Source organism: Podarcis raffonei, chromosome 1, assembly GCF_027172205.1.
Source record: "Podarcis raffonei isolate rPodRaf1 chromosome 1, rPodRaf1.pri, whole genome shotgun sequence".
In the NCBI taxonomy this organism is placed as follows: domain Eukaryota; kingdom Metazoa; phylum Chordata; class Lepidosauria; order Squamata; family Lacertidae; genus Podarcis; species Podarcis raffonei.
The window spans coordinates 49557046-49569708 of NC_070602.1; the positions used below are offsets into that span (position 1 = coordinate 49557046).

Here is a 12663-nt window from a genome sequence, read left to right on the forward strand (position 1 = left end):
TTCCTTCCATCCCACAGTAGTCCATCAGAGGCCTTTCAGGCACCAAGGGCTGCTTCCAAAAGGGAAAATAGACCCCACCACCATATCTCACTCGCACTCACACCTCACTCTACATAATAAACAGATAGTTTTCTAATGCAGTGCACTATTGGCCTTGCTTAACATGATCTTATAATCTTGTGGCTTTGAGTCCTGACTACTTACTCAGTTCTATGCAATTCCCATTGACATTGGTGGGACTTGTATGTATTTAACCGGGTATATAATTGCAGGCAGGTATATTTAGTGTTGATGTGTTTTGCCTTCCTGGGAACGGAATTCTAAATTCAGCAGAAGGGAACTTGACAGAATCCTCCTATGCTCTGCAATTTAGTGATTAAAATGCCTATTTGTTCAGTCTCTAAACATATTCTACTTGGTTGTAGCCTTTAGCATTGTACTGAATTCAGCCGTTTCCCTATTTATACTCACTAGCACTTTACGTTTTACCAGCTGTCTGCCACTAGTCATCTCAGCTCCCCTTAACACAGCACCCTGTCTGGTGGTCACAATCCCTGGCTGTACTGGGCTAATAAATACTGCACTGAACTTAATGTTTAGAAGCAGCTGGAGCAGAACTTCAAACTCTGCAACTTACACTTCACATAAAATATCACAGTTAATGTAAGAAGTCATTTACTATAGCTCAGAAAAGCACCTGCGTACTTTTCGTTTGAGTCATAAGGAAACTGGCCTCCCTTGTGATTTTTTTAATAAAAAAAAATCGTAGCCCTCTTATATTCTCTAAACCTATGAACAGTTCATACACTTCATGGTTGCAGTACCAGTGCAAGCACAGATGATGATGTCAAGATACAAAAACAGAATGGGTTATTCCCACTCCAGCCTGAACATAAATGTTTTAAATGTATGTTTTCCTTTTCTTAGGTTTTGTAAGTTACGACAATCCAGTCTCTGCACAGGCTGCCATCCAGTCAATGAATGGATTTCAAATTGGCATGAAGCGACTGAAAGTACAGCTCAAGCGCTCTAAGAATGACAGCAAGCCATACTGAGCGCCCCTCCCCTCTGGAACTGGAGTGAGAAGGATCTTCTGGTAAGTTGGGGAGGAGTGTGCCTGGTGATTCAAAAACTCTTTAAGGCTGTATTTTTACAGTCACAGAAGCTGATTGATGTCATTCTAACTGGCACATCTTCCCCCGAAGACTCGGCTGCAGCCTCTACTGGGAATTCTTCGGATGGAGGACGAGTTTGTGATTCTGTTTCCAGTGTTTTACTTTGGAGTTTAGGTGCCATATCGCTGATTATTATTTTTTTAAGTTTGCTGTGTTTGTAACCAGTGTGTTTTGAGAAGGACCAATGCCAGCCACCTTGGGGAGATGGGGAGATACCAGGTGCAATTGGAACTGACATTGCATGACTTAGACTTAAGAAGGAGAAAAGACCTATTGCCAGACCCCAAGTTATATTCATGAAAAGAGGGAGGGAGAGAATCTGAATCCAAATCACTTGGTGGCTGGTTAGTGAGCAGACCCTCAAGGAACATTGCCAAATCCTCATTTGCCCAGCTTTACTTAATTAATGCCTTATGGGAGAATGTTATACTGAATCAGTCACTAGGGTGGGAGAAAAGTAATTGGGCAAACAGATTCATGTATTAAAGGAAAACTGCAGTAATTATGAGTGTGTGGTCAGCTTACAAAATGATCCAATTGTGTTTCTAGAGCAAACATTTACAATCCAGCCAGAACAACCTTTAAAAATTGGATACTTCCAATTTTCCAGTATTTGTTGTTTAATGGAAACTAGGCAATTTATAATGGAGGTATACATCTTAGCCCCACAATTTGCTCATGATCTGCTGCAAATTCTGTATGTCTTGATTGAATTTCCTTTGCGGCTTCTGCCCCAGTTTTACAGCTTGTACATAAAGATATTACTAGAATCAGTGTTCATAAAGCACTATTTAAATCCTAAGTACTAAACTGACAGATGGCTTCTAAATAAGCTCATGGTTCTTTGATTCCTGACATTCTGCTTTTTTGCGCACACTCTTTAGCTGAACATCCAGAATAATACGGCCCCAAAGATCACATTTTTTGCTTATATAGTTTTATTTTTCGTATGTTGCTGTTTTGCTACATTGCAGTTTTCCTTTGAGTGCATGTGCCAATATAAAACACAAAGGGCTGAATCTGCTGCACAGGATCTTGATCCTGCTATTGTTTATCACCCAATATATTTTAACTCACAACTCAGAATTCTTCCCCTTCTAATACACACTTATTTTTTTCCACACGTATGAATTTGCCAAAATGTTAAAGGGTGGTTTGTTTTTTTTGTACACACTGATGACATGGGACTAAAGGGAACTTTGACATTCTGGCCTCAGCCATGGCAAGAAGTCAGTGTAGAAGCTAGCTCTAAAGCTACAAAAAGCCACCTCTATCTGTGAGGAAATGAACGGTGTTATATATAGATGCACTGCATTCCTGTGTCCTCAGTTTATTCGTCTCTTTGGCCCCATTTTTTTATTATGTTTTTTTCACAGCACCCCAGTCAACCCACAGTGTGTTTGGGAATCGTGTTTAGGGGAGCAGTTTTTTTTTTTAAGGCTTTCAGTTCACTCTGTCAGGAAGAGCCACAAGGCTTGTTGAGCCTGAAATGCCATTTAAGAATGTGCCAGAAACTTGGAAATCAAACATAACCAGGGACTGGGTCCCCTGGTGTATCAAACCTCAGAAGTATAAGATGTATTGGGCCTTCCTTCTCAGGTTCAAGTAATATTTTTCTCGTGAATTTGGAAGTATTGTTGATGCAAACTGTCAGTATTATAAAGCACACAGAATGGTGGCAAAAAGGTTGAATGGTCAGATTGCCAAATTTCCCATTTATGCTGGCATATGGTACCCTTCTGTGTTCAGTATTTGGGTCTATTCAGAAGCATATGCATACATTTAGGTGAACTGTATACATTTGAATTTTGTGCACTAGGAAAAGTTGTGTCCTGATATTCTGAGTGGGGGGAGTATTGGAGTGTTGAGGCTTCCAGAGTTGTCATGGGATTTTTAAAAATAAATAAATAATATACTTTTCGGGGGGCGGGTGTCATGGTTGGGAGCAGCTGCTCCATTTGCAACCTGATATAACCAAGAATGTTGTTTCTATTTTTATAGAAGTTTTATACTGCTCCAGGGTGGAGAATATTTATTATCTAAATTATTTCACTGGAAAAAACAGGGTTTTGCATAATCCTGAATGTGATTGTGTTACACATACATACAGCAATGTGCATGATTGAAACTACTGACTTTCAGTGACCTGTCTGCAGTTGGAAAAGCTGCTAAATAGGAAAAGAATTAATGCTGTGAACTAGTGGAGAGGGAAAGCTGTGCTCAAGTTTCTCTATAGTCACTTCTCCCAGTACTTCCTCTCCCCTGCGCCCTCAGTTACATTTTTGTTTTTGTTTTGACTACCCAAATTAGTTTTCTGTGAATTATCTGTTCGCTCACCCTTTTATTTAGTGTCCATAATATTCCTAAACAGCATATATGCTCTCATCATGGAAACTGTTAGGCAAATCACCTCCTGTTAAATTAACATGACAGCAAGTGGGTATAGATGGTTTTATAATCTGAGAAGTATGATTTATGTGAGTGCTCTCATCCCACCTGAGAATTGCCAAAGTAAACTTTCCAGGTTAAATTCCAGAAATCAGGACTCTGGTGTGTATTGGCAAAGTTGCTGCGCCTTCCCTGCTGGTGCTCTGAATTACTTTTAACTAGAGGACTTTAACCCCATATGCCTCTCCCCTCCCTCAGTTTAATTCTGATCTGCCCATTCATGCTTTTCAAAACAAGTAATAAAACTAAGTCTCTGGAGTAGGTTCTCTATTGGCAAGGAAATCGCACACACAAATTCAGCTTTCCACATTTAGGATTACGGCCTATCTGTCACATTGTGGGTTGTTCTGCACAGTTTTTAATTTCCTCCATCCTTTTTCCTTTCCAAGTTTGAACAGATCCTTTGACATAAAACCCTGAATGTTACCTTTTTGCCTATTCCTCTGTAGGAGACCAGATTATTATCTATGTTTGATCCAATATGACAAAGGGATCAAATTGGAAAGCACAGCCAATTTTAGTTGTTCTTTATTAAGAAATACAGGCTGCTATGTATCAACTTAAGTTGTATTTAACCTAAAACAATCATAGATGTATTTTAGATTAAAACAAGTTCTCAAAATAAATTGAGTGTCTGGTAACATGCAGAGACAAATCTGGAATCAATAAAAGAAGAAACATTGAACTGAAAAGTATTTTGGGCTGACTTTGGCATTCCTGAGGCATATCTCACCCCCCACCCCAAAGAAAAGCCTTATTCTTGTAATTAAAAAAAGGCTCTCAACAACTGCTGATGAATTTGCCTCACAATGGTCTGCATCTCCTCTGTAACATTTTAACTTGAGTAAATATATGAATATCCTTCAGCCTTGTAAGTGTGTCCTGGGGCGGGGGGGGGGAGAGAGAGAGAGAGAGAATCTACTTTTCAGATTCTGCTTGATGTACATGTTAAGATCAAAAATCTAAGACAGTAGAATACCTTAGCACTTGTAAACAGAAGCTCAGTTTTCATTTGGGAATTCACACACACAAATAGAAAAAATAAACTTTTAAACACTGAAATGAAATGCAACCGTATGTTTTAAATGAGAATATTATATGCCTTTAATTGTAATTGGAATAAAAGTTACAGTAAACCTAACAAGCCTGCTTTTTCCAGTAATCACATGCTGCCTCAGACAGTTTTCCATGTCATTAACAGAATGCTTAAATGTATTTGTCATGCAAATCACATCTCTTGTGTTGTACCCTTATTGGAGATTCTATCAATTCTGAGAAAATGTCAAGATGCTCAGACAAAATTCCTTCCACTCAAACTGGTAACAGTGACTGTAGAACTTATGAGAGCCCAGAATTCCACCTCACAAAGTCAGGGAGAAGGATTTATTTATTGAAAAAGTTGCAAACGTTTATTTGTAGGTATTAAATAAAAAGGGCTCAGCTGAGGCAAGTATTGACTTGCAATAAAGTCTTAATTCCTTCCTATTTCATAAGGGTTTCACTTCTATTTATGTATCTTACGTCATCTTTTGGTTCTAAAACCAACAGCCAGTATCCTTGTTTCCTAAAGAATAGCTGAAACAGAGGATGGATTTCTTAGGCTACTACTGCCTATGTATGTCGCATGATAGGAAAGAAGAAAGTATAATCAACCATCAACCCCAGTGGTTCCTCCTGTGTCCCCCCATCTCTTAAAATCACCCTGGAACCACATTTTATGGATTCAAGATCTAACAGAGGAGGAGTTCTGTGTTGTCTTCCTCAAGCAGAGGTAGCAGGAGCACTGGCTCAGGGCTGTGGTGACTGCACAGCTGTCTGTATGCCACTAAGCCATAGTCCATTCTGTAGCTAGTGTCTAAAGGAAATCCCAGGCCTCTACTTCTATCTGGTTTCTGGTCGTTTTGATATTTATTTGGTGTCTTATGCACTTCAACTTTTACTTGTTTGTTGTTGGCATGTGCTGCCCTTCCCTGTCAACTCCCCTCCCCAAGAGGTCTCATTGTACAGTGCCCATTCTTGTTCTCTCTTTCTCACTCTCACTCTCTTTCTCTCTCTGTTTGGATGTACTGCTCTGTGTAACTCAGTGGGTCTCCTTCTTTCTGGTTTGTTTTTTTTCTAGATTCCTGCCGTTTGTTCATCGTTGTGCCTAAAGCATGTCGATGTGGCGTTCAAGTACATCGTCCAAATCCTTGTCTCTTCAGCTTCTCTGATGCTTGAACTCTCACCTTTGACCTTGTGTTGACTTTTTGATGCTGATGTGTATTTTTATTATGTTTGTTTCTTTTCTTTTCTTTTTTTTTCTTTTTTGTGCTGCCAAATTGGTTTTGCTAGAAAGACTGCTGAAGGGGAATATTTAAACTTGCATTTGAATATAAAAGAATTCTATTTTTCTAGAACTTCGTAAGATAACCACTTGATTTTGTGATTCTGATTCTTTGTAACTGTCTTCAGAGCAGCCTTGCTAGCATACCTCGTGGAGTATTGTATTTCTGTGAACATACAGCCAATCACTTTCTAGGCTTAGTTTTTTCTGTGTGCTTAGTTTTAAAACAAATCTTTGAAGGAAAAGGTAAAATGATGCGACTTTAAAAATTTAGGAGGCTTCTGGTCACATTTTGCTGAATCTATTTTCTGTGCTTGAGGAGACAGCATGTATTCTTTGACTTGAGTAGCCTCAGCAGAAAACACTTGAACTACACTTTCTCCTGATTGTAGCTGCATTTTTGCCCTGGCACTTACTGTTTTTTTCCTTCCTGTGTGATTATCAGCCTTTGTCTGCAGTGAAATTTAATCAAAGTTGATGTTGTATTTTGTTAAACCCTAGCATGCTTAGTTTTTTGTAACTACAGTATCATTAAAATGTGAGATTTTGTTTTTTTTCCTTTAAAAACTCAAAATAACGCCCTTGTAAACGTTTTGCATGTTTCCTGCTGTGTTCTTCACAACCTTGTGTATATAAACACCCTTCACCTCTGTTTTCTATAGTTTGTGCAAAAACTGAGTAATTCAATAGGTTTCAGATCTATCCTTTTTTGGATGCCAGACTTGTGGTCATATGTCACGTAATGACATCTCCTGTGCATTTAGACTGCTTTACACGATATCTGCACCTTGCTCTATCATCACAGCTATTGAAAGGTCTCAGGGGGCTTGATTGCACTGTTCAGGTGGTGGTGGCAGCGGCAGGGATAGAAGGAAGGGTGTGGGGTATTTGCAGTAATATTGCTTCTAAGATCCATTGGAGCTAAAGCTCTTTTGGGGTAGCCTTAATTTGTACCTCTTGTTTAATATGTGGCTTGCTTTGTGAGGTTTAGCACCATTACAGCTCAGTGGATGGAAGCTTGATTGCTCTCCAGTCTTTACACTTGAAGTATCATGTTCTGCATATCCCATAGAAGGAATCTGTAAGTTTAGGCACAGAACTGCTGACTCTTTCCCCAAGCGACAAGCACAATATAACAGCCTAATAGCTGTTGCCTGAACAGGGTACCAACCCCGGCTCCTTTTCTCAGGGGCCTTAGCTGGGGGATGATCTCTACAGAGATTCTTTTTTTTTTTTTAAGTTCTTAAATTGGGTAAGGAGTCATGCAGTCTTTCTTTCTTTTTTTCTGGCCTGATGAAGAAATAGCACGGATTATCCTTCTCTGGGAAGCATGCGTCAGCCTTCCTGCATAAACGACCTACTGTAGAAGCTGAGACTTAGTACTGGGTTTCACAGCACCTGCAAGAAACTCCTGTGGTAGGTGCCTAATCACAAGGGGCAAAGGGTTGGGGAAGCTATAAAGGAACTTCAGACAGGAGAAAGGAATGTGAGCAAAACTTCATAGAGTAGGGATGTTTGGAAGACCTGTCTCTAGGCCATATGGAGTGTTCTAGTCTTTAGGACAAAAAGAATTCCTGCTCCATTGTTGGGTGGGTAATATTTCTCCATGCTTGTTAGATAAATATGCATAGGTAGCTGTTCCCTCAACCTTGTGGTCTTCAACTTTTGAGGGTGAGAGTTGCTTGCAAAGAGATGATTGCAATATCTGGGTATACAGCTGTGAGATAGTTGCTCTTAGGCTCACAGTCACAATGCACAGGGATGTCTGATGGCAGGGAATGTGAGACCCTGCAGTGTATTGATTAATTTTGCCAATACATTTCTTTACAATGCGCGTATAGTTTCATGAGGAACTCTGGGGGAGCCTGTGGAAACAAAAATCTCTGGAGAAAACCAAAATGCCAAACGTTGGATGTTCCTTTTCTTCTTTCCTTTCTTTCTTTGGTTGTTTTAATTATTCTGTGGTGGTTTTAATGAATTTGAGACAGTAACGCAGCAGCTGCCTTTTATTTCTGGCTGCTTTTTGTGAATAATTTAAAAAAAAAAAGAAAATTTACATTTTGGAAACAAACCTGTGGGCTTTTTTATTGGTACACACATTGTATTTAACACTAGGGGTTTTGTACAGTTTTTTGGGCTTTTCTACTAGAAAACAATGTAAAGTGATTCACAAATGTGACAAGAAAACAAATTGCCACTATGACCAAATGTAGAGTCTGTTCTGCAGTAACAGGATTTAATCAACTCAAATTTGTGATTCTGTTGTAGCAATGCTTTTCTTTCCTTGTTTGAGCTGTTCCTTTTTTCTTGTTTGATTTGCAAAATGTCCTTTTTGTGTGAAATTGTGTTGTACTCTGTAGAAAATTATGGCTTTTACTTTAATGGTTTAAAAACAGAAGCACATGTTGCTTTTCTGATCACGGAGTTCGTGTAGTGGATTTAAAAATGAAAGTTTTGTTAAGTTTGGAACAAGCGAGTATGTATTAAGGAATTTTCTTCCTTTTGTGTGTGGTTTCTTTTTGTCCCACTGGGGAACCTAATGCCGTTTTAATTGCACAGACACACAGACAAGAAGTCATTTTGTATATGCCAAGTGTGGTACCTCCCTTTGTTTATTTGCTATTAAACTGTTTGAGAAGAATTTTCTGTGTCATTCTTGTTTTTGCTTGCACATGACTGGCTAGGTGGGTACATGAATTCTAGAATATGAGAAGGAGGACTGCTCCGACTGCCAAGACTAGAAGATAGAATAAAATTTCTTAAGTGTATAAACATGGGCATAGCCAGGATTTTTGTTAGCGGGGAGCAGTCTTTTGTTAGGGGGGCAGAACCTCAGATATATATTGAAGTTTATTGATTTTGATTGATTTAGGGGAGAAGCTGCCCCTCCCCTTGGCTATGCCCATATGTATTAAAGAGTGGCCTAGTGTTCGTAGGTACACCTTGTAATCTGTCCTTGGTTCTTTATTTTTCCTTGTCATCCTCTCTTAATTTAAATTAACCTCTTGCTGATCACTTTTCCTACCTCTGTGTGAGTTTTACTTCCTTTCATGAATGGTAAGTTTGTCAGACTAAGGATGAGTTCTGTCTAGGCCTTTCTGGAAAGCTAGTACAGTCATACCTCGGGTTACATACGCTTCAGGTTGTGTTTTTTCGGGTTGCGGACCGCCGAAACCCGGAAGTACCAGAACGGGTTACTTCTGGGTTTTGGCGGTCGCGCATGCGCAGAAGCGCTAAATCGCGCTTTGCACATGCGCAGAAGCACCAAATTGCAACCCACACATGTGCAGATGCTACGCTGCGGGTTGCAAACGTGCACCCCGCATGGATCACGTTCGCAACCCGAGTGTCCACTGTACATCAAATGCAGTCATACCCCAGAGTTCATTTGGAGGGATACAAAGAACGGCATTGCTCTTTGCCCACAGCAGTTGGAATACTTGGTGTGAGTGTGGTCGCATGTACACTTTCACACTTACCTTTCCCTGTCTGTATGCCGGATTTTTTCAGTCCAGTGATTCATTAAGCCTTGGCATTTTATATTCTGACAATGGTTATTCCAATGCCACAAAGAAGTACATAAGTGAAGCAAAGATGGTGATATTTCCTCCTTTGTCTTTCATCTCCACAGCCTATTAGAAATGGGTATAACATTTCTAAATATAGACTTTGATAGGGCTACGTACAAGCTACCTCTGTTAGTAGCCACTGATGTATCTGTTCTCCATGTTTTGTATTAAAGCAATTATAATAGTCCATCACAACATTGCTTGATCGCATAAGGCAGTATTTTTTCAAATATGCTGGCTATGACTAATTTAATGTCCTAACTTTTATGGTCTTACAATTCTCATTAATGTCTACTGATGATTTTATAACCATCTAAACTAAAATGTTACAGATGCTTAAAACCTTACTTATAAGAAAATATACTCCATCCCCCTGATCATATTAGATGAACTCTGCTATAACTTATTTTTTTTGTTCGATGAGGCCGTGTATCGCATAAGAATTGCTTTGCCAGTTCAGGCATCTCTAACAAACAAGCACATCCTTGGTATGGATACATAATAAACTTGTATAATGACACTCTGTTGCTTGCTGTTTTTCCCATCTATTCCCTCATTTCAGATACTGCATTTGCTTCTTGTAATGCCAACAGCAACTCACATTTGTTTTCAGAGTGCTTTCTACTATAACTCATCTTTAGTAAGTAGTTAGCAATTTCATAACCCCTATCAGTATTCATGTACAAATAGGATCATACATCCTGCAAGTGAACAATTCTGATTTGCATTGAATTTGTCGGTCTGGAGGCCACCTGTATTTTTATTGTGCTGATTACTGCACCCTCTGCTTCAAATCACTACCAAGTTCTCAATTTATTGAAAAATGGAGGTTAAACCAGCTGTTTTCTTTTACAAAATGGCTTTCAGTACATTGTAGGTGCTCCCCAGAAACGTAAAGCAAAGTATTTTTTTTTTATAATAATATTTTATTAAGTTTAACAGTAAAAAGATACAACCAAACATAGAACAGTAAGAACACAGGAAAAATATAAGACACAACAATACAAGCTTTCACAATACATAAAATACAAACATTTAACCTAAAAGGGGGAAAAAATCAGTCAACACACAAAAAATAGAATAGGAAAAAACACAAATCACTCTTTTCTAATTGTTCATCTTTTGTTAACTTATTTTCCTGACTTCCTCACGCCTCCCTTTTTTATATCCCTTTTTAACAGTTAGTTCAGCAAATTCGTATCCTACTACTTTGTCCTTATATATTTTACCTCCCAAATTTATAATTTATAATTTTTATCTCTTGTTACTAGAACCCCTTCATTTTATTTCAATGTCATCAGCATTCATACATTTTACAGTACTTCTGTAAATAAATTTTAAATTTCCTCCAATCTTCTTCCACCAACTCTTCTCCCTGATCTCGGATTCTGCCAGTCATCTCAGCCATTTCCATATAGTCAATTACTTGCATCTGCCATTCTTCCAAGGTGGGTAATTCTTGTGTCTTCCAATGCTTTGCGATGAGTATTCTTGCTGCTGCTAGAAACGTAAAGCAAAGTAGACTCTTTTGCAACAAAATGACTTGCATAAAAATATGAGTATTAGGCAGAATTTCATTTAGAAGCCAGTTGGGACATAAGGAATCATGCCCTTAAGGAAAGTACAGTTGAAATGAAACATCTTACTTTTCTTAGAATCAGGGTCGTCTTGTTTGAACAATTTAGGAGGTATTAATGTTTTTCCTCTTACTGGATCAACATTTTTAAAGCAATGTTGTCAATTTAATTACTGTAACGGTGACTGTAAGGTAGTAATTATTCAGTCATGCATTCCATCCAGTGCAGCCTTTTAAGCATACAGCAGAGGGTTGTATCACCTTTTCGTGGTACACAAAACAGCAGAAAAACTAATAGCTGTTTAAAATCCAAGAAGGGTAAGTAGAAGATGGAGGAAGCAACTGTGAATGACCCATTTCCCTTCAGTGAGAAATGGGAACAAAGCATCATTATGCTCACTGTGCGTTATTACCAGTGTGAAGCTGTATTGCTTGTATAAAAGAAGATCAGCTGAAACCAGGCCTGTGTATTAAAACAGTCTGGCTGTAGTATTCATTTTCTGTCTGGCTGTAGTATTCATTTTCTGTCGTCCTACCTTGGCTGCATGTTCAATCCTTCCGACCCTCAAGAAAGATTGTTTGGTTGTTCACAGTTGCTCTAGCTATGGAGAGATCAAATGTGTTCCCTCTTTCTGATCTACAAGCAAACAGTTGTCAGAGGTCAAAGGGGCACATTGGTTGCCTGATGTGAATTTTTTTGCAGCTCTCCTAATCTACTAAAAAAAAAGCATCTTGGAGGCCACAAAATGATTTTGGAGAGGCTATCTGTGGCCTATAGGCTAAGAGTTTGCCACCCCTGCACTAAGGTAAAGAGTTCTGCATGTACATAGCACCACCTACTGAAAAAGCTGGCCTTCACAGTTCAGCCATTTTCATTAATGCAGCTGTGCTGTGAGAGATGGAGAAACTTGTATCTTTTTCTTCTAGTTTCTTCTAGACCTATTAGTATGGTTATCTCTTGTGAACATGCTACTAAGGATTTTCTACCACTATGCATGTGGCCCTAATTTAGCTAGTAACTAGTCAACCACTAGAGTCCAAGAATTCCAGGATTTTGCTCACGGGACTATTAGATCAGACCAAAGGCCCATCTAGTCCAGCATCCCTTTTCTCACAGTGACCAGCCAGATGCCTTTGGGAAGCCCACAGCCAGGACTTGAGCACAATAGTGCCCCCTCACTCATAACTGCAAGCAACTGGTATTAAGAGGCATACTGCCTCAGATATGATAGTTAGTCATAGCCACCATAACTAGTAACCACTGACAGCCTTAGGCTCCCTGAATATATCTCATTTGTATTAATTTGTACACTAATACGCCGCCTTCAGTAAAATATGGATGTGCCACAGTCTGTCATGCTGAGTACCAGTCATAGCTATTTTTGTCACGTGTGTATCTGTACTTATATAAAATAGTTTTTGTAATGTAGGGTTTCCCCCCATGAATGCATTCATTGAGAGGCTGATAACAGGAACTGACTCTCCAGTGTGCACTGGGCCAACCAGCAGTTTCTGCGTTACAAAACACATGCTTTCATACAAGTATGGACTGGAGAATACCAAAATACAATG

General features: G+C 39.1%; 1 protein-coding gene across 12 annotated transcripts in view; it reads left to right on the forward strand.

Annotated features, from left to right (window-relative positions):
• Positions 1 to 8587, forward strand: part of CELF1 (CUGBP Elav-like family member 1) — a 39957-nt gene extending 31370 nt beyond the window's left edge. For 11 of the 12 annotated variants that reach the window (XM_053385988.1, XM_053385959.1, XM_053386006.1 and 8 more), the window contains one exon: positions 928 to 8587. In XM_053385988.1, the coding sequence (XP_053241963.1) occupies positions 928 to 1055 (128 nt within the window). In that variant the 3' untranslated portion in view covers positions 1056 to 8587. The remainder of the gene's footprint in view (positions 1 to 927) is intronic. The other variant, XM_053385935.1, reaches the window with a different exon arrangement.
• Positions 8588 to 12663: the final 4076 nt, after the last annotated feature.